The sequence below is a fragment of the Idiotropiscis lumnitzeri genome, chromosome 1, assembly GCF_059441095.1.
Source record: "Idiotropiscis lumnitzeri isolate Australia: NSW breed Sydney's pygmy pipehorse chromosome 1, RoL_Ilum_1.0, whole genome shotgun sequence".
Classification (NCBI taxonomy): Eukaryota; Metazoa; Chordata; class Actinopteri; order Syngnathiformes; family Syngnathidae; genus Idiotropiscis; species Idiotropiscis lumnitzeri.
Window position 1 is genome coordinate 35,170,471 of NC_142391.1, and position 27,998 is coordinate 35,198,468.

The 27,998-nt window shown below is 40.8% G+C and overlaps 1 protein-coding gene across 1 annotated transcript; it reads left to right on the forward strand.

Annotated features, from left to right (window-relative positions):
• The first annotated feature begins 37 nt into the window (after nucleotides 1–37).
• On the forward strand, nucleotides 38–27,983 carry LOC148344426 (dynein axonemal heavy chain 10-like). Its single transcript, XM_088297645.1, has 75 exons — nucleotides 38–230; nucleotides 292–416; nucleotides 1,701–1,911; nucleotides 2,962–3,350; nucleotides 3,418–3,608; nucleotides 3,688–3,886; nucleotides 3,984–4,178; nucleotides 4,308–4,478; nucleotides 4,658–4,834; nucleotides 4,941–5,093; nucleotides 5,167–5,336; nucleotides 5,406–5,557; nucleotides 5,640–5,804; nucleotides 5,881–6,088; nucleotides 6,204–6,360; nucleotides 6,462–6,938; nucleotides 7,043–7,201; nucleotides 7,277–7,393; nucleotides 7,496–7,598; nucleotides 7,694–7,872; nucleotides 7,968–8,179; nucleotides 9,638–9,794; nucleotides 9,883–10,116; nucleotides 10,192–10,314; nucleotides 10,382–10,615; nucleotides 10,755–10,978; nucleotides 11,055–11,324; nucleotides 11,419–11,602; nucleotides 11,672–11,806; nucleotides 11,896–12,048; nucleotides 12,145–12,333; nucleotides 12,431–12,577; nucleotides 12,824–13,015; nucleotides 13,143–13,261; nucleotides 13,347–13,505; nucleotides 13,626–13,761; nucleotides 13,854–13,976; nucleotides 14,054–14,185; nucleotides 14,289–14,505; nucleotides 14,714–14,833; nucleotides 15,241–15,386; nucleotides 15,464–15,616; nucleotides 15,691–15,951; nucleotides 16,032–16,204; nucleotides 16,300–16,393; nucleotides 16,489–16,656; nucleotides 16,730–16,918; nucleotides 17,211–17,382; nucleotides 17,484–17,687; nucleotides 17,784–17,864; nucleotides 19,108–19,305; nucleotides 19,377–19,538; nucleotides 19,643–19,817; nucleotides 19,921–20,102; nucleotides 20,230–20,366; nucleotides 20,434–20,651; nucleotides 20,727–20,948; nucleotides 21,032–21,179; nucleotides 21,301–21,580; nucleotides 21,668–21,897; nucleotides 21,996–22,269; nucleotides 22,340–22,444; nucleotides 22,526–22,680; nucleotides 22,743–22,897; nucleotides 22,998–23,178; nucleotides 23,390–23,590; nucleotides 23,718–23,927; nucleotides 24,004–24,099; nucleotides 25,162–25,333; nucleotides 25,423–25,554; nucleotides 25,642–25,853; nucleotides 25,928–26,095; nucleotides 26,167–26,347; nucleotides 27,040–27,185; nucleotides 27,276–27,983. Exons 1-75 carry the CDS (start codon nucleotides 146–148, stop codon nucleotides 27,420–27,422), a joined length of 13,371 nt encoding a protein of 4,456 aa, XP_088153771.1. The 5' UTR covers nucleotides 38–145; the 3' UTR covers nucleotides 27,423–27,983.
• The last annotated feature ends 15 nt before the right edge of the window (nucleotides 27,984–27,998 follow it).

Genomic DNA, 27,998 nt, shown 5'->3' on the forward strand with positions numbered 1-27,998 from the left:
CCACAGGATTCCCTTTGGTCTATTTTAAGTTAATTTTTAAATGATAAGTTTGTTTTTACATGTCAGCGAGTCCAATAAAGTTGTGGGTCGTATATTATAGAATCCACGATTAAAAAAAGCTTAGTACACGTGCGCGAGCGAGAAAATGCAAGAAGAACTAGAAGACACGAATTCGCAGCCCAAGGATGAGCCAGACGAATCGGGTTCACAAATCCTCTCAGATGAAGTAGGTGAGTTCCATTTCAACATCCACACAATTCGATACAATAACTTTGAGACCACTGTGTTTAGAAATTAAGGATGAGTCGTCACGTGAAACGGAAGAGGACGAGGACGAATACCTGTCGCCTAGTCCCGTGGAGATTGTCAGGAGCAACGAATACATCCTGCAATTACTGCAGAAAAAACTTATTCATGTAGGTGAACGGTCAGAGCAACTGCCTATGAGAGGACAGGAACGGCACCTGCTCTCATAGTCCACAATTCAATTAGTTTAATGCTATTTAATGCCAAATTCACAACAGGTGTTCGAGCCATAATTCGACCAACAAGTCGTCCTGGTTACATTTGTATTCGACTTTAACCAGTCTTCATGCTGCTCACGTTTTGACATCATGAGACCAATCAGATGACACAGAACAATTGATCAACAGCACCTAGACATTACAGCCTTCAAATGGGATGTTATCAGTGTATGTGGCCACTGACCTAAAGAGGGTCACTGGAGTCATCAGAGGGTTGCAACAAAGAGACTGGTAGAGTTACAGAAAGGCATAAAGGTGGACATCCTTTGAAAAGGGTTTGTCGATTGTGGGATCAACCTCCTGTTGTGAATTATTCCATTGTTGGGAAGTTGTACAAAAGTACTGGATATGGGCAAGTTTAGAGTAGGTAAAATTAAGTTATCGGTTATAATGCATATTTGCCCGAATATACCTAACTTTTTGTAATTAATATAAGAAGCTACTGGAGCCCAGACAAAAGTAAAGAAACGATCATGTGGAAAAAATGCAAAAAGATCAACTATAATGTGGAAAACATGCAAACTCCACAAAGAGATGTTCCAACATAGATTCAAACCCACATCTCTGAGGTCAGCCAGTAATTCAGTGTTCTGCCTCACTCTAAAATGTTCAGTTGATTTCAATTAAACAACATATTTGTACTAAAATTTAGCGAAATCCATTTGACAAAAGCGTCACATGCATTAGAGTAACCTTATGCAGCGAACCCACCTTCATATGAGTTATCTTTTCACAAAGATAGTTTTACTCTAAAAATTTGCTCGATGGCTCATTGGAGAAATCCAAAATAATTTGCACACTTCAAAAGCCAAATTCAAATACCATATTAGTAGGAGTAGATCTTTGGTGTATCGTTCAACTGTTTTTCCTGTATTTTACTGGAAAAGAACCATATTCAAAAATCAAAGAAAGAAAAAAAAATAGAAGTCTGAGTAGAAATATACTCTTATATTTTCTGTACACATGAAATCCAAGATTTTACTCAGGTAAATATCGGTTCCAATCTTCGTAAGAAATTGTAATTGAAAAACACGATTAATTGCAATAAATTATGTAAATCTTTGCGATTAATTAGTTAAAAAAAAAAATATCGCTTGACAAGCCTTTAAAGCGCTGATGCAGGTAATAAACCTAGCCAGAAAACACAACTTGGTTTTCCACTGCATCTCTTTTTAGATCTATATTCCATTAATGACTGCCCGTCAGATGAAGAAAACTAAGGTAGACAGTCAGGCTGAAGAAGTTTCACCTCATGAAGAGTCCAAAGGTGGTAAGGAGTCTCCAACCAAGCCAAATGATCAGGCATCCATTCGCAATGAGTTACTTAACAGCACGCACAAGTTCTTGGGAGTGGTCAACATAACGATTCAACAGCTTAAAGCTCAAGGTTTGTGAATCACGTACACTGTACCAATCACTTTTTGTATCTTATTGTGGCTGAAAGTTTTGAAAATTATAAGCATTCATCCTTATTATGTTTTTATGCACTCATCATGGAAAAAATTGCAATCTTCTTGGTACTCTGTTTACATTTGATCTCTTCTTGCCTGATGCTCCATCAAGGGTCTGAAGAGGGAAAATGTTTAATGTAAATTGTGTGTCACGGCTGTACGGCCAAACCAGAGCTAAATGTTGCTCCTAAGTGTTTGTAATTTGGCCCTAAAATTTGAGCCAATGCAACTACAATTTTCATCTACTTGTGCCAGCGCTAACAGTAAATTTGGTGATTTATTATTATTTTTTAAATAATTGCTATTCTCAAATATTTATTTTGGTGTCAAACTTTTGCACCACACTTCATCCCATTTATAAGTTTTACAGCATAGTGAAAATGAGTGGAATGAATACTTTGCAAGTCAATTTACAGTTTGCGCCACAATATGTTCAATTTGCGTCCCTAAAATTCGGAGTAAAAAAAAAAAGGTTAGCCTCGAGTTCTGTGAACCCTCGTTCGTAATCTTAATTTGTTGTACTCTGTTCGCTATTTTTTCCATTAAAATGGATGGAAATAGAATTTAGGTTCAGTATCACATGTCTTCAGACAATTGCATGTGAATCCTTAATCCTTTAGTACTCACCGATACCAAGTAACAAATACCAATAATACTTTTTAGGCATAACATTTCTATAATACCAATGATGGATCATTTTAAAGAAAGATCTTTCATTCAGTTCTGACAAAAGGCAGAATAGTTAATCTGCAATAGAGAATATAAATCCAAAATAGAAGACAAAACTTTCCTTGAATTTACATTATTTTTTGAACAAAAGTGCAAAATAAATCTGACAACTCCCTAAGTTTAAGGGAATGTGAGGAGCTGCATTGATTGGTAGCAAATGAAGTTAGCCATGTTCACACCCGCAACGGTGGAAACGATGTCTGGCCATAGTCAGAATTTTTACTCATTTGATGAAATGAATAATCATTTTATTACAGATGAGATGGCACTGCACATCCCTGACATAGACCTTGAGCCAGACGTCAATACTTTGATTCAAAATTCCGAGCTGGTTGAGGAACTGGAGCGCTGTGTGACAAACTGGCAGACTCAACTTAATATTGTTATGGAGGATCAGGACCGCAAGAAGCCAGAGACACCTCGTCCGATGGCAGAAATCATTTTTTGGCAGGAGCGTTCCTCCATCCTGAGTGCTCTGACTGCAAAGCTTAATCAACCTGTGGTGAAGAAGATTTTGCTGCTATTGACCAGAGCACAATCAGAAGTGATTTCGCCAATGGAGACAACAGTGGCGAAACTTGTTAAATACAGTTTGGAGGCTGATGAAAATGTAGGCTTCCTCAAAACCCTGGAAAGGCATTTCAAGGTGAGCAACAAATTTGACACAAATTTGGTTGTATGCCACCACCCAAACCAAATGATTTCCTTTGTAGAATCTGGCAACAGGATCACACTTTAGTGTGATTATCGAGACCATCCCACCTCTGATGAACAGCCTACAAGTTGTGTGGTTAATCTCCTGCCACTTTAACAGGAATGATCGCATGGTCCCTTTAATGGAACGCATTGTTTGGCAACTCTCTGAGCGTGTGGCTCAAGTCATTGATATCCACGTGCTGTTCAAGTATGTGGATTTTCAATCCAACTTTAAGTGTAAGTTGCCAGTTCCCTGTCATGAGACTCTGTTTGTGTGTCTTTTATAGAGATGAGAGGGAGCTGGCCAAATCCAAGGTGGCTGATGCCAAGCAAGTTTTGGAATTGTGGAAGTCCTCGTACTATGATGTGCGCGCTGAAATTCAACAAGGGGGAACTGGTAAACGTTGGGAGTTTGACAGGAGAAAGCTATTTGAGAAAACTGACTACATGGCTGCGATCTGTCAGGACTTGTCTAATGTTTTGCATGTCAGTGTTCTTACTCATTCACATGAGCACCTGCTGCATGGGGGGTTACCACATAAAGAAGCTTGATATTGATGTTGATGTGTCTTGTTTTTTGCAGAATTTGGAAGAGTTCTACAACATCTTCTGCCCAGAGTTAAAAAGCGTGACCTGGGACCCGAAACGTTTTGATGAAATGCAGTCCAAAGTGGACAACCTTATCTTGCCTTTTGAGGAGGCCAATTTTGATCCTTTCAGTAGTTGTAAGATTAGCAGCTGGAAAATCATCATGCAAAACTTCAACAGTACAGTTAATGTAGGTTTTGGATGCATTTTGACTTGATTTGTCAAATAGTTTAAGGAATCAGAAGATTCCATGTTCAAAGCAAAGAGCATTATCAGTGTACTTGTTGATTTTCTTTACCTTATATTTGCGTTTGATTAGGCCATTGAGAGAGAGGTCATTGCCTTCATTGACCAGTCTTTCAAGACACTGCGTTCTTCAACTGCTGCCTTTGACATGCTTGTGAAATACAAAGATATTCGCTCTAGACCAGCCATCAATAATCATTTGATGAAAAAGACGAATGATGTTTTGGCTCAGTACTGCAAAGAGGTTTGTCTGCAATCACTGTCAAGCTTCACTTGAAAAAGTCGTGCATGTATTTAGGAACACCGCTGAAGAACTTGTATGTAGTGTAAAGCAATTTATCTCAACCAGTGTCAAAATGTCCCAATATACTTTTTTGTTTTTGTTTTTTTATAGTCAGTGAGTGTCACTTGTCTTTGTTTCAGGTGGACAGTATCAATGAAATATTTGAGGAAAAGAGGGATAAACCACAAATTAATAAAAATGAGCCTCCCATGGCAGGAGGCATCAGGTGGACACATTCCCTTTTTCAGCGCATAAAGGGTGGCATGCTTCCTCTCCTGAAAATGCCAGATTTATTGGAATGTGAAATGGGGCTATTGGTGAGTGACTGTACTTTTCTTTACAGCTTTATTGGCACTTGTGCAATTTCCTGAGGGTCTGTGTGATATTTTAAAAAATGTTTTCACTTCTGTGAATTTAACCAAGGCAAAGAATAAATACTTGGAAATGGCCAAAAAAATAAGCGAGTATGGAGTTAAGAAGTATAAGTCCTGGATATTTGAAACGGAACGGAACTTGCCGTTGTTATTGAGGAAACCCATCTTGGTCATAATTTCAAAGGAAAGCCAGCGAGAGCTGGTATGTATTGTCTTGATTCTATTTGCTCACAAAAACTGGGCAAATTAATAAAAGAAATTTTTCAAATTTTAAGGGCGTCCCAGCCAAACCTGACATCAAGGGACAGAGGGATAGGCGATATCGTGTTAACTTTCCGCCAGAGATCATGACAATAATTGCAGAAACCAAAAACTTGATTTCAATGTCCTTCTCCATGCCCGAGGTAGCTCGAAACGTGACTCTACAGGAGGCCAACTTTATAAGGTAGTCATACACACCAAGGACATGAAAAAAACAAATCACTTGAACCTCTTCATTTCACATTGGATTTAGGTACAATGATGAACTGAGCAAGCTTGTCAACCGCTACAACTCTACAGTTGATAGTCTGAGTGATTCAAAGATCACCATGTTGTCTCAAAACATAAAAAAGGTAGAAACAGTGTTATTTCCGGGATGCAAACGACTGAACTGGAATTCCTTGGGTATGGTGCTGGAATGTTGCTATGATTTCATCCACGTGAATTTTGTAAGCGATGAGACTAGTGTTTCTATGTTTATATTTAGCAATTGCAGATTTCATCAACAATGGTAACCCGGAGCTCTCAAAGTTCGAGTCTGTTGTCAATCAAATACAGAACAATGAGCAGGATATTGAAACCAAGTTGCAATCCATAATGATGGCAGATCTCCTGAAATGTCCAGCTCCAGATAAGGCAGACATTTTACCAAGTATGTTTAATAAAAGCCCGATTTAATCAAATGTCTTCAGTCATAGGGATTTCAGTCGTACACTTTTTTTTTTCAGGTGTCAGGGAGTTTTATGAATGTATTGATCGAGAACGGATCAAGACAGTGAATATGTTGAGAAGTAAATATGCTGACATTGGACCTGTCATCTCTAAGGTGGAACACTTGATTATGGAAACAAACACTGGCAAGTGCAACAGTATGTCAAGTTATTATACATACTGGGAACGCAAGATGCACGATGCTCTCATTAACATGGTGCTGAGGTAATATCCAGTGTGCTGTAATAAATATTAGATCACTTATGGAACATGCTGCATTCTTTGAATCGTTATATTGTTATTGTATTGTAACAAGAATTCTGTTGACTGTTGTTGTTAGAAACATCAAGGCTTTCAATCTTGTGCTGATGGGGAACACCCCTCTCTTCCGTGTTGATGCCATCCTTTCTCCACCCAAAATTTTGTTGCAGCCCAAGACAAATGAGATTTCTCGGACACTTATACAGTGTATCAGAGAGTGTGTCGAGAGCGCAAAAGTATGATCGTTACTTCCTCTTCTGTGAGACCTTGCATTTTTTAGGCTCAGAGTTTTTATAATGGCTGTGTGACCCGATCCACGTCCATGTTTGTGTTCCAGGAATTTGTGCGCTGGATGAATGGAACTTGTATTGAGTGCCCACCACAACATGTTGACGGTGATGACTTTGTGACTTTTAGCTTCTTTGAAGAAGTGTGTCATTATCCTCAAATTAATGAAAGCGCATTTGCTGTAAACCAGAACATTCAGCAGTTGATGCTCTCTGTAGACCAATACCTTAACCACTGGAAACAGTACCAGCCTCTGTGGGAAAAGGACAATGCCACAGTTTGTGAAAAGTTTGCTGAAAAAAACCCATCATGTGCCATGTATGATCAGAGGCTGCAGTTCTATGCTCAAATAAATCAGAGGGTGGTACTGGAGTCTCTTTTAAAGAATATACACATCATTCAACTCAACCTTGAACCACTGGCTCGCACTGTGCAGGAGACCGCAGAGATCTGGATCAGTTCACTGGGAAGTTTGCTCAACAAATCAGCTAAAGAAGAACTCTTCAACCTGAAAGAAGAACTCATGGTAATATGTGTGCATACTCCACTGAATATAGTTCATTTGACTCACTTTGTTACCTACTTACTATAACAGGTAAAGTTCTTGTCTTTATGTCGTGTGTTCAACAGCATCTCTCAGAGAAACTTAAGCAGACTCCTGATACTTTCGAGAACTTGAAGAATGTCCTTGGGACAATCTCAGACATAAGAGACATGTCTTTAAATGTGAAACTGAGCATCACAGATATTCAGGAAAGATACAGAACGCTAGCTATGTACAAAGTCGAGGTAATGTTTGTAAATTTTACATTCTGTCAATATTGTTCAAATTCTGCATTTCCTGAGTTTGAGCCCTTTTTGTAGGTTGTTGAGGAGGAAAAGGAACTAATGCAAAATATTAATCAGATCTGGAGTGACCTGTTTACAGAATCCAAACGAGTGGATCGGAGTTTAACAAATGTCAAGATGTCATTTACAGAGGTTAGAACCAACTGCCATTACATATTTTCATCTCAACCACGACCGAATTGGAATTTATTTTATTTTTTTTACCATTATATTGTCACTCTGCTCCATACAAAGACTACCAAGGGGATGACTGAAGATTTTCAGCAGAATTTGTCCGTCTTTGTTACAAGCTTTAATATGGACGGTCCTGGAGCTGTTGGCGATGATTTAGATCAAGGTATATAAAAATATGTCTGTAACCGGCACCCTAATACATTCTTTGCGATATTCTTCAAGGTCATTTTATCAGTCACTCTTTTTTTTTCTTTACAGGCCTATCAAAAATGGAATTCTATGAAGCAGAGCTTGCCAAGGCAGTGGAGGGACGACAGGACTTAGCTAATGCTGAGAAGCTGTTGGACCTTCCCATCACTGTGTATCCAGAGATTGTCAGCATCCAAAAAGATATGAATGGCTTCAGGCTAATTTATGACATCTATCAGGAGCAAAAGGTCAGGTTCAATGGCTTTTAAAAAAAAACAAAAACTTTGATAACACTCAAAATTCAAGCACACCTCTAACTTTTGATCCTGATTTTGTTTCACAGTCTGCTAAGAGCAAATGGTCTCAGACTTTATGGGCAGACTTAAATATCCACTTACTCCAGGAGGGTGCTGAAGGATTTATCAAAGATTTGAAAAAGTTGCCCAAAGATGTGCGGTCACTACCTGTGGCCTGCATCCTAGAGGGCAGAATGAAGGAGTTCAGAGATTCGCTTCCTCTTCTGTTGGACCTTAAGAATGAGGCCCTCAGAGAAAGGTGAGTGTGAAAGTATCCCCAGGTTTTGTGGGAGGTAACTGAACACCTTTTTAATTGAACCATTTTTATCTTCATTTATACTGATTTATAATCCCTGAAGGTGAAGTTCATTTTACACACTGCTGTATATTTTTTTGTTGCCTTAAATGCAGCCATGGAAACGGAGATGTCAGAGGGAACTGCCATTGTACCCTGTTTATCATGTGATCAATTATACAAGTAAATCACAATCCTGTCAGCCATTAATTTTTTTGTTGCTTATTCTGAGTTTGGTCATAATGGCAGCACATTGAATATAGTAATTTAGTATTTCCTAAAATTTATTGCTACGTTTCTTGGACAGATTCAATAGAATCCTTTCAGCTTTTCTTGAGTTGCCCTTGGGGTTCTTTTCACTATCATCAGGTGCATCAGCCATAGATTTGTATTCTCATTTCCGATAGGGATTTTGGCATTACTCACTGATTCCCGCATTGTCAAGGTGGGATTTGGGAGTCACTCAGGGTTTGTTCCTCCGCTAGATAACAATTCCAACATGAGCTTTATCAGAACTTATTTGTGGCCATCCAGGACAATGTCCCGAAGACCTCAAACTCATCCCACCCTTTATAGCCTTGCCTGCTGTAGATTGTGCACCCAAGACATCGCAAGAGGCCCCTTTTCTCTTATGAGTTATTGGTTTAATGTGATCTGTGACCAAATTAGACCAATGATTATCCTTTGACTCAAACACGGGGTTTACAATAGAAACAGTATTTCTGAACAGAGGGGGTAATTAATTGCATCTTCTGTCATAGCATAGAACTCAGTCCTATCAACTTGAATTTTGAGACAGCTGTGACATTTTTGAAGGAGACCTTCTAATTCCTGTTATGTGAAGAAAAGTGATCTTTACGATCTGGCTCTTTGAGCGTTGTTGTTCTCTGCACACAAAAACGCACATGAAAATAGTGCCCAAAGTGTTTATTCCCATAATATGAACGCAGCAATTAAACAGTTAAATAGGAAAGGCCAATAAATGGACAGCAATAAGGTCTACCAAATGGGTAGGAAAATAACTACTTCAGTATGGTGCAAGGTAAAAGCAAACAAAGCATCACAACGAAAGAAGAGAAGGAAAACACGTGCTTTCAGGTGATTGGAAGAGAGAGCAGGGCAGGTTGCCAGGAAGATGCTAAAGTTTAAGGGAATGGGGACAAAAAAAGCAAAGCCTATCCAAACGGGAGTGGTAAAAATAAATATTCGAACGAGACAATACAAGAGTGCAGTTGGCTTTGTTTAACAGAAAAAAGAGGAACGCTGTGGCGTTTTCCTGGTGTGGGCCAGAGTTTAAAACTGGGAGATAATTGCCAACAGGTGCACCTACGCCTCTTTGTTCACCCCACCCAGCTCAAACGGAATATGACAGTACATCCACGCAATTAAGAAACAAGCAAATTCAAATATTTCTTCCAATAGACACTGGAAGGAATTGATGGCTCGAACTGGTACAAGCTTTGAGATGAACCCTACCACCTTCACGCTCGAGAACATGTTTGCCATGGAGCTTCATAAATATGCCGATGTCATTGGTGAGATTGTTACTTCTGCTTCGAAAGAACTTGGTATTGAAAAGGTAAGACCATCTCTCTATGGAGGATTGGAATTGTAGTAAGAATAAAATGGTTAATTATCTACAAATAATATTGGTATTTATTTTGCAGGGTGTGAAAGAGGTCGTTGAAACTTGGGGGAACATGCAATTCATTATACAATCCTACAGTAAAGGTGCCCATCAACAATGTGCTGTCTTGGGTGCAGTGGATGAGATCTTGTTGATTGTGGACAACGATGCCATGAATTTGCAAAGCATGGCTGGGAGTCGTTTTGTTGGACCTTTCTTGGGCACCATACAGCAATGGGAGAAAGACCTGTCTCTGATCAGTGAGACCATTGAGGTTAGACAGTGAGGCTCAGTCCCCCACCAACATTTGAGCTGAATTTTAAAAGTTAATCAAACATATTTGACACAGGTTTGGTTGCTGGTACAACGGAAATGGATGTATTTGGAGAGCATCTTCATTGGTGGAGATATTTCCTCACAGTTACCAGAGGAAGCCAAAAAATTTGACATTATTGACAAAAAGTTTAAAGAAGTGAGTGTTGTCATTACAGCAGTTAATGACTGAACTGTAAATGATGTGCTATTCATTCTCTGTGTAGATAATGAATGATGCACAGGGCAATCCAAACATTAAGCGTTGTTGCGTGATTCCAAACCGGCTAATGGACCTGCAGACCCTCAGTGAGAACCTAGAGAGGTGTCAGAAGAGTCTCAACGACTACCTGGATTCTAAGAGGGATGCATTCCCACGCTTCTTCTTCATCTCTGATGATGAACTGCTCAGCATTTTGGGAAGTAGTCATCATGATTGTGTGCAGGAACATATGATAAAGGTAAGCATGGACAAGCATGGATTGTCCTTCAAAAATATCACTGAACCTGCACTGATGTAGCCGATATTGTTTGTTATATGTGTGTGAATTCAGATAGAGAATGTCAAATTTCCTCCCTTTTTCTACCTTATTCTGCAAGATGTATGATAACATCGCATCTCTCCGGTTTGACTCGGAAAGCAGTGGGGAAACCTCAGCCGGAGCTATGGTGTCTGCTGAGGGTGAGGTGATGGAGTTTCAAAAGCCCGTTCAAATCAAAGGAAGGGTGGAGGAATGGATGACAGGAGTCTTACATGAGATGAGGAGAACTAATCGACTCATCACTAAGGAAGCAATCTTTCGTTACTGTGAAGACAGAGGCAGGTGTGTGTAGTTTGTAAGCATATTTACTTCTGTCTGTGAGTGGAACCTTTCCCACCATGAGTCCGTTGTCTCTTAGGGTGGACTGGATGTTGCTGTTCCAGGGTATGGTGGTCCTGGCTACTAATCAAGTATGGTGGACATGGGAGGTGGAGGATATTTTTAGCAACTTGAAAAAAGGAGATAAATATGCTCTAAAGAACTATGCGACAAAAATGCACCAGCAGATTGATGAGTTGGTAACACGTTCAACTCAGCCTATGAAAAAAAATGACAGACGGAAGATCAACACTGTCCTCATCATAGACGTCCATGCAAGAGACATTGTAGACAACTTTGTCTTGAATAGGTACAGCTTGTCTAGGGCCGTGCTCCTACTAACAATTGTAAAATTTTTCACTTGCGCGTTAAGACGAATTTGAGTCTCATGATCCTCTTTGCAGTATAACAGATGCCAAGGAGTTTGAGTGGGAAAGCCAATTGAGATTCTACTGGGTCCAGGACGAAGACAATCTTGTTGTGCGTCAGTGCAGCGCATCTTTTAGTTACGGCTACGAATACATGGGGTTGAACGGTCGTTTGGTTATAACTCCTCTGACAGACCGGATCTACCTCACGATCACGCAGGTTTGTGAATAGTTAGAACGCTTCAAAAAATTAAAACATTGTTGATGTGGGTGTATATTTGCGGTGAAGGCTCTCTCCATGTTCCTGGGTGGTGCTCCTGCTGGACCAGCTGGCACTGGAAAGACAGAGTCCACCAAAGATTTGGCCAAAGCTTTGGGCCTGCTCTGTGTGGTTACCAACTGTGGTGAAGGCATGGACTACATGGTAGCTCATCTGGCAATCTGTAGCGACAATTGTTTTGACCCTTGCACATTTTATGTGTGTTTTCCTGAATCCTTAACTTCCTTGTGCAGGCTGTGGGGAAGATACTCTCTGGCCTGGCCCAATGTGGCGCTTGGGGCTGCTTTGATGAATTCAACCGTATTGATGCCTCAGTCCTTTCAGTTATTTCTTCGCAAATCCAAACCATCCGCAATGCTCTCATTCTGTACCTTAAAATATTTAATGTAAGTTTCTGAAATGCTATAATATCATACACCGTTATTTTATTCACAGGATTGTTGCCTACTCTGGCTAATCAACACTATCATTTTGGAAATCAGTTTGAAGGTCATGAGATTACCCTGGATAGCCGAATTGGGATCTTCATCACCATGAATCCTGGTTATGCCGGGCGCACGGAGCTGCCCGAATCCGTTAAAGCTCTCTTCAGGCCTGTTGTGGTGATTGTGCCTGACTTGCAACAAATTTGTGAGATCATGCTGTTTTCTGAGGGATTCCTAATGGCCAAGGTGGGAAATGAACACACATTTCTGGCTCGCTATTTACATTTGTATCCACATTTGCTTCTCAAGAGCTGAAGATTCTGTCCGTGTTTGTTTTGTTCAGGTCCTTGCAAAGAAGATGACTGTGCTCTACAAATTGGCTCGAGAGCAGCTGTCAAAGCAGTCTCATTATGACTTTGGCCTACGAGCTTTGAAATCTGTTTTAGTGATGGCAGGAGAACTGAAGAGAGGCTCACCAGATATTACTGAGGTATATTCATCATGAATCATCGTTATTGTTAACAAAAAAAAAAAAACTTAGGATTTGTCCCTGAAGATGATTTTTTCTATTGCATGGCACTTTGCTCCGGACGATTCCATGAAACTATTAAAATCAGTTATCCTTGATTCCTGTATGATCAGCATTTTTATGCTTTGGTCACTGTTTTTTTCTAAATAAAAGATGGTAATTTAATACAAGAACAGCTTTTTAATAGGTTACCCCTTTTTTTTGTAGGATGTGGTATTGATGCGTGCCCTGAGGGATATGAATCTTCCAAAGTTTATATTTGAGGACGTGCCTCTGTTCCTTGGGCTGATCTCAGACCTGTTTCCGGGGCTGGAATGCCCTCGTGTTCGCTATCCCAACTTCAATGATGCTGTAGAAGGAAACCTGCAAGACAACAAGTATATCATGCTGCCTATACAGGTTAATGTGATTCATTGTCTAATTCAGTTCTTGAGTTTCCACTGTGTGTGAGCTGAAATGGTAACAAGGAATTTATTTCTCAGTCTTCTGAAACCATGTCCGCACTTAATGGTGTTTTTGATTGCAGGTGGATAAAGTGGTGCAAATGTATGAAACAATGATGACACGCCACACAACTATGATTGTGGGTCCAACAGGTGGAGGGAAATCGGTTGTAATCAGCACATTATGTCAAGCTCAAACCAAGTCAGTTTTATTTCAGATACTTCAAACTTCTGTCAAGTTCCTTGTTATAGTTAAATACTTACAGTCATCAATATTTCATCCTCAGATTGGGATTTCTCACCAAATTATATCCTCTGAACCCCAAAGCTGTAAGTGTCATTGAACTGTATGGTATTCTGGATCCTGACACTCGAGACTGGACTGATGGGGTCTTATCCAACATCTTCCGTGACATCAACAAACCTACCGACAAACAAGAGAGGAGGTAAGACCAAACATTTAATAGACATGAGGTGATACAGCACATAACATGACAGGTCGCTTCTTCTACTCTGAGTGTTGCTATAAAGTATGACTCTGATCAATTGAACGTGTGAACTCCCAGATATATCCTTTTTGATGGGGATGTGGATGCTCTTTGGGTCGAGAACATGAATTCGGTAATGGATGACAACAAGCTCCTTACTCTGGCTAATGGAGAACGAATTCGTTTACAAGGTCACTGTGCCCTGCTGTTTGAGGTTTGTATGAATTACGGATGTCGTATTTTGTACATAAATATATTCTATTTGTTAATAACGTGCCATGTTTTTTTTTTTTTTAATGGTTCCAGGTTGGAGATCTGCAATACGCTTCACCTGCTACTGTATCCCGTTGTGGGATGGTTTTTGTAGACCCCAAAAACCTGCGTTACACCCCATACTGGCAGAAATGGTTGACAAACAGACCCGTCAAAGTAGAACATACTCATTCATTGGAAATGTAACATTCACATTTTTTGTCATCTTTTTTTACTTTATTTTATTTTTTTAGGAACAAGAAGAACTTGATAAACTTTTTGAAAAGTATGTGCACTGCTTGATTGACATGATTGTGGAAGGTATTGTTGATGGGAAGCAAGGGCAAAAACTGAAGACCGTGGTCCCGCAGACTGATCTAAATATGGTAGGATGTGTGACATTTGTTGCTTAATTTATGCAAGAAAGTTGGTATTGTCCGTGATCCAGACAGCTGACAGGGATTTAGTTTGTGTTGGTGATTTGTTCAGGTATGCCAGCTCTGCATGACCCTAGATGCCTTACTTGAAACTGAGAACCTAAGTGCTTCAGTGTTAGAGTGTTACTTCCTGGAAGCTCTGTACTGTTCTCTTGGAGCAACATTGGTGGATGATGGAAGAGAGAAATTTGATGATTTAACCAAAAGGATTGCTAGCTTAACCACTGTGTGTGATGAAAAGAAACTGGCTGGACCTGGTGAGATCCCAGGTAAACGACACACATTTTGACTGAGTGTCGCTGCTTTCACATGTATTACTTATATATACATTCACTAAGAATAAAGGCTTCTAAAAGTATCAGCCTTACAGAAGATGGTACTGTGCATTCAATGCAAGTGTACTTGTGCTTTTAAAAAGTTATATTTTATAGTATATGAGTTGGTTCGAGTGTGCTTTAATAGATTTCATTCATACAGGACAGCAGCCAACACTATATGATTTCCATTTTGATGACACGAAGCAGAAGTGGGTTCCCTGGACTTCCCTGGTCACCAAATACATCCACAACGTTGAAATGAAGTTTGTTGATATTCTGGGTAAACGTTCACAGCAAGCTAATTATTGAGGAGATGCAAGTATTGTAATTACAAATGTATACTACTGGATTGACTTTTACTCATATTTCCTTCAAAGGCGACCATTATGATCACTGCAGTTTGGTTCCTTCTTACTCTGCCCATTTCCTTCGTTCAAGTTTTTCAAGTCAAAATTCTCTGTCAAGCAATCCATGTTTGTGTTTATTTATGTTTTAACTGGTACTAGTGTAGTGCAATGCACTACTGGAACCAGTACTCCAAAGACAAGGTCGTGAAAAATCTGATGAGTCAGATATTTTAGAAACGTTTACAATGGAAACCAAACCCTAAACTTACTGCTTTTAAAATCGGGTTTGTTGACCACTTGTGTTTTTCCTTGACTCTCTAATATTCCACCTTTGCCTCAGTCCCAACTGTGGACACCACGAGAACCAGCTGGATATTGGAACAGATGGTGAAGATAAAGAGGTCCGTGCTTTTGGTTGGAGACTCGGGAACTTCCAAAACCGCGACCATTAGTAACTTTCTGAAACACCTAAGTGGAGATTCAAACGTGAGTAAAATATTCCGCATGGTTTGACCGTCGTATTCATTGCTCTAGCTGTTATTGATGTTTTTGTTTACCACCAGATTACTTTGACCATCAACCTTTCATCCAGGACAACATCAATGGACCTCCAGAGGAATCTGGAGGCCAACGTAGAGAAAAGGACCAAAGAAATATACGGTCCTCCAATGGGCAAGAGACTTTTAGTCTATATAGACGACATGAATATGCCAAAGGTATCAACTATCTACTTTGTCAACAGGCTTTGAAGTGGATATGTTATTTTGCCATATTCTTTCCACCTATCCAGGTGGATAGCTATGGCACACAGCAGCCAATTGCACTGCTGAAGCTTTTATTGGACAGAGGAGGTATCTATGACCGAGGGAAGGAGCTCACCTACAAAACCCTCAAGGATCTTGGTTTCATTGCGGCAATGGGGATAGCAGGAGGTGGTAGAAATGAAGTGGATACCCGCTTTGTTTCACTCTTCAGTGTCTTCAGTATCCCTTTCCCTGCCGTGGAGTCTCTCCACTTGATCTATTCCTCCATTATTAAAGGCCACACCAAAGTGAGTAGAATCTTTTGATGAAGGCCATGCTGGACTCAATGCGCCGCATGTCATGTAATTATTTTGATTGAACATTTTAGAACTTTGAGGACGTGGTCCAGAAGGTTTGTGATAAAGTCACCTTTTGCACATTGGAATTGTACAACAGTCTTGTCAAAGATCTGCCACCTACTCCAGCAAAGTTTCACTACATCTTTAACCTGCGAGACCTTTCGAGGGTGTACAATGGACTAACACTCACTGAGCCTGAAAGGTCTGTGAATGCCATGAATTCTCAGGACAGCTCTTGTGTTTGTCGTTATGTGTGTACCTACAGTCTGTTTGCGTTGCCATTTTTCACTATAACAGATTTAATACAGTCAATATATTTGTACGGGTTTGGCGAAATGAGTGTCTGAGGATTTTCCACGATAGACTCATTGATGAAAAAGACAAAAACCTGGTAAATTTGAACAACAATCTTCCATTTTATGAATCTAAATCATGATAATTACATGGTTGACCGAATTCATTTAAACTTGAACTTTTTCCCAACAGGTTCAGGGTCTTATAAAGAGCTTAGTTGAGGAGCATTTTAAAGCAAATATAGACGATATTATGAAAGACCCAGTTCTTTTCGGAGACTACAGGACAGCCCTGAGTGAGTCAGAACCAAGAGTTTATGAGGACTTAAAGGACTATGACGCTTCTAAAGCTCTGTTTCAGGTATGACGGTGGAATTACTTAGAAACCGACTACGGTTGAAAAGATTTCGAACGACCATTTTTGTATTCATCAGGAAATTCTCGAGGAATACAATGATAGAATGTCGAGGATGAATCTGGTACTGTTTGATGATGCCCTGGAACATCTGACTCGCGTGCATCGCATCATCCGCATTGATCGAGGTCATGCTCTGCTTGTGGGTGTGGGAGGCTCAGGAAAGCAGTCCATCACCAAGCTTGCTGCCTTCACTGCTGACTGTGAGGTTGTAAAACTATTTGATGAGTTTTAAATACAAATCTCATGACATTATGCTTTTGGATGGGTGATAGAGTAAACAGAAATAGTGAAACCAGGTCTAAGTTCTGGTGCAGGTGGGTGAACACGATTTTGGTGAATTTGATCTAGGCGCAGGCAAACAGATTGTAGCCTACACTCAAAATCTTCATAATTTATTCATAAATACAACTACAGCTTGTATTGATTGATGGAATGGTGGATGGATGGACTGTTCAAGTTCTAAAGCAGACTTTTTTTTGTCAATGATGAATCCTCAGGTGTTTGAGATCACACTCAGCAGAGGATATTGCGAGTCAACCTTTCGTGAAGACTTGAAAACCTTGTATTTGAAACTTGGCATTGAAAATAAGAAGACCGTGTTTCTCTTCACTGATGCTCATGTTTCTGAGGAGGGTTTTTTGGAACTCATCAACAACATGCTGACATCAGGTTGGATCTACTATAACTCTTAAAATTCTGGTTCATACTAGATTTCTTTCTTTCACGAAAGAAGTGACGTTTTGTCCCGTGATCACGCTTTTGTCTGCTAGGTATTGTTCCTGCATTGTTTCCTGATGACGAGAAAGAAGCAGTTCTCAACCAACTTCGTGAAGAGGCTCTAAAAATGGGATCAGGTCCCTCTAAAGACAGCGTGTGGCAGTATTTCGTCAATAAAAGTGCCAGCAACCTACATATTGTTTTAGGCATGTCTCCTGTGGGAGATACCCTGAGAACACGTTGCAGAAACTTTCCAGGTAAAATGGGGGGAAAAAAATTGAATTTATATTTATGTTTTCAATATATGTGAGAGTGTTTATAAGAATTTGTCACCTGTTATGATTTTCTTACAGGACTGATGAACAACACAGTAATAGATTGGTTCTTGCCATGGCCTCCGCAGGCACTGCTTGCTGTCGCTGAGTCTTTCCTCGGTTGGTATTGCACACATTTATACTGTATTTACCGTAGTTCCCTGCTCTCATTTCACTACATTTAATATATCAATGCTTTTTGGTTTCTTTCTATCCAAACGCAAATCAGTCATATAAATTATCAGTTAGAGCCCAAAAAATATATCAAGTATCATAAGGGACGATATGAAAGTGCAAGAAATACATGAAAACACCCAAACAGATGTGTCAGAAAATGACGAGTTTCCTTTCAGATTTAATATTTTTATTGCATTCTATATGACAAAATACTGGTAGACGTAAAAAAAAAAAAAAAAAAAAAAAAAAAATATATATATATATATATATATATATATATATATATATATATATATTTATGGTAATTTAGGACTCATACATGTACCAAATCTTGATTGACTTGAATTCACAGGGTGAGTCTAATTATCGAAATAAGAAAAATATTCATTAATTCGCAGAGGGAAACATAATTGTCTGCATCAGCATAAGCATCACGACCTTGACAGTTAGTCGACTATCTTTCACTTCCAAATTTCCTGACCACTAATAAAATTCTCCTTTCCCTCAAACAATTGCAAGGCATCTATGATCAGCTTTTTGAGTTTCTGAACAACCACAACAATCATCCATCCAACCATCCATCATCTATACCGCTTCTCCTCACTAGGGTCGCGGGGGGTGCTGGAGCCTATCCCAGCTATCTTCGGGCAGTAGGCGGGGGACACCCTGAACTGGTTGCCAGCCAATTGCAGGGCACACAGAGACGAACAACCATCTGCGCTCACACTCATACCTAGGGGCAATTTAGTGTTCAATCGGCCTACAATGCATGTTTTTGGAATGTGGGAGGAAACCGGAGTACCCGGAGGAAACCCACACAAGCACGGGGAGAACATGCAAACTCCACACAGGATGGCCGGAGCCGGGATCGAACCCACGCCCGATGCTGTCTCTCACTGTGAGGCCATCGTGCTAACCAGTCGGCCACCGTGCCGCCCTCCACAACAATCATATAAATTTTAATTCAAACAAAGAAATGCTCAGTTGCAATGTCAAATGGAACACGGAGCTTTGGATTACGATGAAAGTTTACTTCAGCTGTAATTATCTTATTGTCTATGTATAGGCGACTGTGAGAGTCTATAACAGTAGATTATTATGGTGATTTACTAACTCCTTGCGCCATTGTCAGTGTTTGGTTCTATCTAATCTTAATAGCATTGATGTGCTTATGTTAATTGTACAGGCGAAAGTGAAATGATTCCTAAGCAACACGCTGCATCTGTTATCGAACATGTCTGCATGGTCCACAAATCTGTTGGAGAATACAGCATTCTGTTCCTGCAAAAACTCAGACGGGCTAACTTTGTCACCCCAAAAAACTACTTGGACTTCATTAGCACATATTCTACCCTCCTGCAGGAAAAAGACCAGTCTATTCTGGGTAAGAGGATGGAAAATAATAAAATAGTTTAAATTTGCATTGGAAATATGACAATAAGTTATGTGTTCCAGGGCAGTGTAAACATCTTGAAGGTGGGTTGGATAAGCTGAAGGAAGCTAGTGTTCAACTGGATGAGCTGAACATCAAACTGGCAGAGCAGAAAGTGGTTCTTGCGGAAAAGTCTGCAGCCTGTGAGACCATGCTGGTAGAGATTGCCTCAAACACCGCAGTGGGTTGGTGAAAACCTGCATTGTTGTAGTATTGTTGTGACTTAAAAACAGCATACTACTGTACTGTTTCTTAAACACTTTTATTAAATGTAGATGTCCCCTTTTAGCTGAGGAGAAAAAGACACTGGCCGAAGACAAAGCCAAAGAGATTGAAGAGCAAAACAAAGTGATTGCTGTTGAAAAGTTAGAAGCAGAAACCTCCCTGGCTGAAGCTCTGCCTGCGTTAGAAGCAGCTCGCATTGCCTTACAAGACCTTGATAAATCTGATGTCACTGAGATCCGGTAGACTTTCTAATAAACAATTGATATCCTTTCTAAAATATACTCTACCTGAATGGCACCCTTAACCAGCTTTGTCTTTTTTTTGTGCTCCTTCTTCATTTAGATCTTTTGCAAAGCCGCCCAAGCAGGTACAGGTAGTGTGTGAGTGTATCCTGGTGCTGTGTAAAAAAAAGGAAATTAGCTGGCAAGCTGCGAAGGCCATGATGTCAGATCCTGGCTTTCTGCGTTCACTGATGGAGATGGACTGTGATGCTATCGGTGCCAACCAGGTCAAGACTGTCAAAGGTAGGTCAACTTCTTGATCAATTAGGGCGCAATAATAACTAAAAATACACATGCATGGGATGGTAACATTAGCATTACAAAGTATCCCCCCTGCTGCAGTGATTTGCTTGCGCGTTCTGCTTCATAGGTTTTCTGAAGGCCCTTGGGACCAGCCTTGAGGAAATGCAAGCCATCAGCAAAGCGGGCTCTGGAATGTTCAAATTTGTGGAGGCTGTTGTGGGTTACTGTGAAGTTGCCAGGGAGATCAAGCCCAAAAGGGATAAAGTAATGCAAAACTAGTCAAGACAATTATGTTTAGAGAATGAACAGTAACGTGACTCGTATTTTGCAGGTAGCGCGTCTTGAAAGAAATTTCTTTCAAAGTAAGAAGGAGCTGGAGCTCATTCAAAGTGAGCTCAGTAATATCCAGAGAGAGCTGAAGGCTCTTGGTGACAAATATCAAACCGCTATTGCGGAGAAACAGAAACTACAAGAGGAGGCTGAGCTTATGGAGAGAAGACTAATTGCTGCTGACAAACTTATCTCAGGCTTGAGCTCTGAGAATGTGAGGTGAGCGAGCCATGAAAACTCTAAACAGCTCTCAATATTTTTTTAAATTCTTTTTTATGTGGTTTCTGTTTTCAGGTGGACACACGATTTAGAGGAGTTGAAGCAACGGCGTGTGCGTCTCCTCGGAGACTGTCTAATCTCAGCTGCCTTTCTAAGCTATGAGGGAGCCTTCAGCTGGGACTTCAGGAATGAGATGGTGTATCAAACATGGGTTGACGACGTAAAGGAGAGAAGCATTCCCTTGAGCCATCCTTTCAAAGTGGACAACTTACTAACAGATGAGGTGGAAATAAGCAGGTGAGAAAGTCCTTAAACGGTTGGAATGAAGAGCTAGTTTTCATTTTGACTGGACATCCCTCTGACTTTGTGGAAATTTACAGGTGGGGGTCAGAGGGCTTGCCCCCAGACGAATTGTCAGTTCAGAATGGAATCCTCACAACAAGAGGCAGCCGTTTCCCCATGTGTATCGACCCTCAACAGCAAGCCCTCAACTGGATTAAGAAGAAGGAGGCGAGCAACAACCTCAAGGTACAAAATGTCCCCTTCTCTCGCCATTTAATGCAGTGTTGCTCCTCAAAATTCACAGAATAGCTGTTCCACATTGTTCGAAAAACAAGAGAAAGCCTCAACAGCCTCCGTTTGTCCACAGATCTCATCCTTCAATGATCCAGACTTCCTGAAACATCTGGAGATGGCCATTAAATATGGCTTCCCATTCCTTTTCCAAGATGTAGATGAGTACATTGACCCCGTGATCGACAACGTCCTGGAAAAGAATTTGAAAGGAGCCGAGGGCAGACAGGTTATCATGCTAGGTGACAAAGAGGTGGACTATGATCCCAACTTCCGACTTTACCTCAATACTAAACTGGGAAACCCCAAATTCTCTCCATCTGTGTTTGGAAAAGCCATGGTTATCAATTATACTGGTAAGTGCGTTTGGTTTAACCGCCAGCGTTTTTCTTGTGCATTCTGTCCTCGGCCAAAATGAGTTTCACCCATCGCATTGCGTGCAGTGACCCTTAAGGGCCTGGAGGACCAGTTGCTCAGCGTTATAATGGGCTTTGAGAAGAAGGAGCTGGAAGAGCAGCGTGAGTTTTTGATCCAAGAGACGAGCGACAATAAGAAGCTGCTAAAGAACCTTGGTGACACCCTACTAAGGGAGCTGGCCACGTCCACGGGCAACATGTTGGATAACACAGAGCTGGTCTATACCTTGGAGGAAACAAAGTCCAAATCCAGTGAGGTCAGTTTGCTGAACACCAAGCATGAGCGAAGAACAACACTTTGAATGTCAATTTGCAAGTTGCCCATCATATTTGACTTTCTTTTTGCAATCACCAGGTATTCGAGAAACTGAAGTTGGCCGTGACAACATCAGTGGACATTGATGTGCTCCGAAACGGGTACCGACCAGCTGCCAAGCGCGGTGCTATTTTATTCTTTGCATTGACAGAAATGGCTCTGGTCAACAGCATGTATCAGTATTCTCTTGCCTCTTATCTGGAAGTGTTTGACTTTTCCCTGCGTAAGTCTCCACCAAATGCAGCTCTGCCAAAAAGACTGAAAAACATAAGGAACAGTCTGACATACAACGTATATAATTATGGCTGCACAGGTAAGAAACATCTATTTCACTTTTTATTTTATTTTACTGTATAACCAGGGATACATCTGTTTGTTCACAGGTCTGTTTGAGAAACACAAACTTCTTTTCTCGTTCAACATGACCATCAAGATTGAGCAGGCAGAAGATCGAGTACCCCAGGAGGAACTGGAGTTTTTCATCAAAGGTGATGTACAGAACTGTACATAATACATTTTCAGGACATCACAGTGAGCACTCACAGCAGATTGTCTTTGACTCATGCTAGGTAATCTGTCCCTGGAAAAGAGCTCACGCCAAAAGACTTGTAACTGGCTTCCTGATTCTGGCTGGGAAGATGTCGTGAAACTATCAGAGCTTTTTCCGGGGCAGTTTGACTCTTTGCCTGATGATGTTTGTCGAAATTCAGCAGAGTGGCAATCAGTAAGTAGTGGCTTCTCATGTTTGACAGAAATCTTTTACCTCATCTTTGTGTTTCTTCGCAGTGGTATGACCTAGATGCACCAGAACAGGCTGTGCTGCCAATGAGATACGATGACAAGCTGACAGACTTTCAGAAGCTGCTCCTGCTGCGCTGTTTCCGTGTTGACAGAGTCTACAGAGCCATCACCGACTACGTCACGATCACCATGGGCGAGAGGTCTTTCATTTATCCGACTCCTTCAATCAAAGTGTATTTAACTGCAGAAATAGGGGGAACATGCTTATAGATACAAAATGTGTCATATCTTTCTTCACAGATATGTTCAGCCTCCTGTGATCAGTTTTGATGTTATTTATGAGCAGAGCACCCCGTTCTCCCCCATCGTCTTCATCCTGAGCCCTGGCTCTGACCCTGGTGCCGATCTCATGAAACTCGCTGACAGGACTGGCTTCAGCAGCAAGTTCAAGTTCCTTGCAATGGGCCAAGGACAGGAGAAGGTACCGTGGTTTTATTTTATATGCTTCAAGTAACTCGGATAGGACCTTATCTCAAAATCTGTGTCATGAAAATAGGTGTGGCGATTTCTCACCAATGGCCGATGAGGAACTCATACCTTATTTACAGTCATTGGATGTGTCAACCACTATTATACTTCAGAAGTTAATTCAATGGTGGACGCTAAATGTTCTTTTTTTTTCCCTTGTCAAGGTTGCATTACACCTTTTGGAACTTGCAGCCGCTCGTGGTCAGTGGTTGATGCTACAGAACTGCCACCTGCTGGTGAAATGGCTGAAAGATTTGGAAAAGTGCATCGAGAGGGTCACCAAACCTCACCCCAATTTTCGCCTTTGGTTGACCACTAACCCCATTGATGACTTTCCTATTGGCATTCTTCAAAAGTCTCTTAAGGTGGAATGAGCAACTCTCATTATTTTTAGTAATATTGCTTTGTCCGTCTAAACTGGCTTAAATGATCCTTTCCGACTTCTCACATGGTTACACTTCAGTCATGCCCGTATGTTGCAATGCACTGCAGGTTGTCACCGAGGCTCCAAACGGTCTCAAGCTCAACATGAGAGCCACCTACTCTAAAATCTCCCATGAGACTATGACTGGATGCCCACACTCTGCCTTCCGCAGCCTCGTCTACGTGCTGTCTTTCTTCCATGCCGTGGTGCAAGAGAGGCGCAAGTATGGCAAAATTGGATGGAACGTCCCGTATGACTTTAGCGAGTCAGACTTCTTGGTAAGTGGTACTAAGATCTTTTTGGACCGATCTGGACTGGGTTGAGTAACCTTTGTGTTGCAAATGTTCTCAACAGGTGTGTTTGGAGATCTTGAACACTTATCTGACCAAAGCTCACGACCAGAAAGAGGCCAACATTCCCTGGGGAAGTATCAAGTATCTTGTAGGCGAGGTTAGGCAAAGCTTAAATGCATCATACTGTATTCGATCTATCGATCTGTCTACATATCTACCTATCTATCCATCTACCTATTGTTGGAGTTGAGTCACCGTGGAAATGAGCAGTAGTTAGTAAATCAACCTTTAAAAGCCAAACTTACTCCAATGCGTGTTCGGTTTTTTGTACTCAAGAAGAAAAGGGTAAAATAAAGACTCAACAACTGATTAGAGTTCCGATATTTAGTTTCTTCAATTTCTGGAGTTCAGGAAATAGTACAAAGACAGATATCTCAAGGGAAGGTCCTCCTCAGGTTAGTCATCGTCTGGATAGTTGATTCCTGTCTGGTCCCCAAGACTGGCACGCCAAGGCTGGCCTTCTCCGGCGGGCAGTCTCTCCGTCTCTCTCTCTGCTGGCATTCCTCTGTAATCTTGTCGGTGTGCATGTATATGCAGGTATACGTGTATGTGCGCGTGTATGTGCAGGTGTATGTATGTGTCTGTGTATGTGCAAGTGTGTAAGTGCGTGTGCTCCGATCTCCAATTGTTATGTCTTTCGGAATGTGTTTTTTGCGATGGCGTCTGTGTGAGTCCTCCAGTGCCCAAATTTGGTATGTTTGTATCTCTACAGCCAATGTGGAGAATGTGCTTCGTTGTCTTTGTCCATGAAGTGCTGTGAATGTGAGGGCAGCTCATGGAAATGCTATGTGCGCAAATCTATTCTCACTACTGAGAATTTCAATGAAGTTCACACATTTAAACTAAGTACTATAAATTTAGCATATGAGAATAATATAATAAATCAGTAAACATCAGGCCGGCAGTCCCAGTCATTCTTGTGACCCGAGCTTCTAGTTTCATTTGATAAATGCTTCTTGTTTCATCAATGTTTAAAATATTCAGTAAATATGAACCTTCTAACTTTAATTATCGACATTCTGTCCCGTATGTGTTTAAAATAATGCCAGTAATCGTAATACAATCCTTCACTATCTACCTACCTACCTACCTACCTACCTAGAGACAGATATATAGATAATTGTTCTGTAATTTTAAATACTCTTCCCTCATTTCACAGGTGATGTATGGTGGACGAGTCATAGATAGTTTTGACCGCAGGATCCTGAATGTCTACATGGATGAGTACTTTGGAGACTTCCTCTTTTATGACTTTTGCCGCTTTCACTTCTTCAAAAACAACGATGTTGACTACAAGGTTCCAGCAAATGGACCAAAGACAGTATATATTGGTCAGCCATTATTTGAATTGTTTTAGATTACTTAACTTTTTATTGTTCTGCTGTCAACATTCCCGACTTGTTTCCCTGGCTGGTTACAGATGAGATTGAGTCTCTGCCATTGGCAAACACCCCCGAGGTGATGGGTCTTCATTCCAATGCAGAGATAGGATACTACACGCAAGCAGCTAAAGACATGTGGTTGCATCTAATAGACCTGCAGCCACAGACAGGTACGATTTAGCCGTTGTCTTCTTCCAGTTACCTACATTTTTGTACGTGGTGCTTTGCCACTTCACAACCACTGTCCTCTGCTTCAGGTGAATCTGGTGGAAGCATCAGCAGGGATGAGTACATCACTCAAGTGGCACAGGACATTCAGAACAAGCTGCCTGCGTTATTTGACCTGGATGTCATCCGCAAGCAATTTGGCACTGAGATTTCCCCTACATCAGTGGTGCTCCTTCAAGAACTGGAGCGCTTCAACAAGCTTGTGGTCCGCATGAAGCGGTCTTTGGCTGAGCTGCAGAGGGTGAGAGGGGGGGGACACTCTGATGTTGCGTCATTCAGAGACTTACTTTGGTTTTGATTGTCTGGTGTGTGTAGGCTTTGGCTGGTGAGGTGGGCATGAGTAGTGAGCTGGACGAAGTGGCCCGGGCCCTTTTTAATGGTCAGATCCCTGGAATTTGGAAAAAGTTGGCACCTGACACACTCAAGTCCCTGGGTAACTGGATGATACATTTCAAGAGGCGATTTGAGCAGTATAAATCTTGGGTGAGGAATTTTATCCGTGACATAATCTACATTTTTATTACAGACTTATTTACAATTTTGTTCCTCAAAAGGTGGATACGGCAGAGCCAAAGGTCATGTGGTTATCAGGACTCCATATCCCAGAATCCTACCTGACTGCCCTAGTTCAAGCTGCATGCAGAAAAAATAGTTGGCCTCTGGATCTGTCCACACTTTACACTGAGGTGACACGCTATCGTGAAGAGGATGAAGTCACTGACAGACCTTCACAAGGTAATGAACTCAAACCATTTGAAGGTAAGTGGTATCCAAACTATGTGCCGTTGTTGGACCCTTGTCCGATTTGTAGCCGCTCGTGACATGGTAAAATAATTAATAGACATTGCCTGTGTCGTACACCTGCATTATTCAGTACGACTTAGATTGGTTGTGTCCACCTGACTTATACTAATAATAAAATAGTACTCCTACTCATAATGATAATAATAATACTTTGGTTTTAGATACTGTAGACTCTACAATGGTTAACGAAAATGCTGAGAAACGTTTTACAACTAAAAGTGTAATGTTTTCATATACACTACCACAATGAATTAAGGAAAATTTGCTCAAGCGACAAATAACATTATTTACAACAATTTTCTCCATTTTCTGCTCTGTTTACAAGTCATTGTAGTAATTTGTATTTGCTTCACTGGTTTTGGCTCCTAACCCCATATCTCACTGACCGGCAAAGGTTTGCGAGAGTTTGCAAAAGTGGTGATTTTTTTTTTTTTTTTTTAAACATCCACAAACAGTGTTCACTGTCGGAAACAGTTTTTTCTTGACGCAAAGAAAATATCAACATGTTAAAAATTCGATTGCGACAACAACTTGTTTGCAACCATTAAAACTGTTTGTGAATGTCTGGCGAACATTTGCAACCTTGAATGGAAAAAACTACAGAGACTGTTTTTTTCTTGCAGGCTGTTTTGTGTCTGGCCTGTACCTGGAAGGAGGAGACTGGGACATGGATGCTGGCTGCTTGGTGAAGAGTAAACCAAAAGTTCTGGAGGTTCAGCTGCCCATTCTCCGAGTCATCCCCATTGAGACCCGCCGCCTCCGGTTACAGGTGTGGACCACAATCCATGTTGTGTATCAATTATTTTATTATCTATCATCGACAGTTTTGTGCAATAGGTGTATGTGTTGTGCTCTACAGAAAACTTTGCGGACCCCGGTCTACACTACATCGTTACGGAGGAATGCAATGGGTGTGGGTTTGGTTTTTGAGGCTGATCTGTACACTACGGAGCACCTCTCCCACTGGGTGCTCCAGGGTGTCTGTTTATCCCTCAATACTGACTAAAGAGACAATTCGGTGGTTTGTGACACACAGCCATGAATAACAGAAAGCTTTTCTGAGCTTTTGAGTTCACTGCATCAGGACATGTTCAATTCATAAGCTATGGCATCCTTTGCTCACTAGATGGCAGCTTCTCACTCAGATGCAGGAACCAGCAGAGTCTGTTTCAGTGGACTACAACCTATTATGGTTTTCAGTATCACTTAGACCAATCTTTCTTTTATGTTGCTTTCAATTGCAATTTTGATTATGAATGATTGGACCATGCAGTCCAGTTAGAAAGTAATTATAATTAGCTCCATACTTATTTGTTTTTCCATCAGTAAAAAAAATCTATATACAACCAATGTAATTAGTTTACTTCTGATTTTATGCATATGTTTTTTTTTATTATCTTTGTTCCCGTTCTGACACATTTATGGACATCAGTAAGGATACTATAACAATATGAACATTGTGTATATTCCAAACATCCATCCTGAAAAAAAGGAAATTAATAGTCTTATGAATCCACAGTTCCTACGTGACAACACAGCTTTCATCAATGCACACCTACAGAGACGATAAAAAATTTGTTTG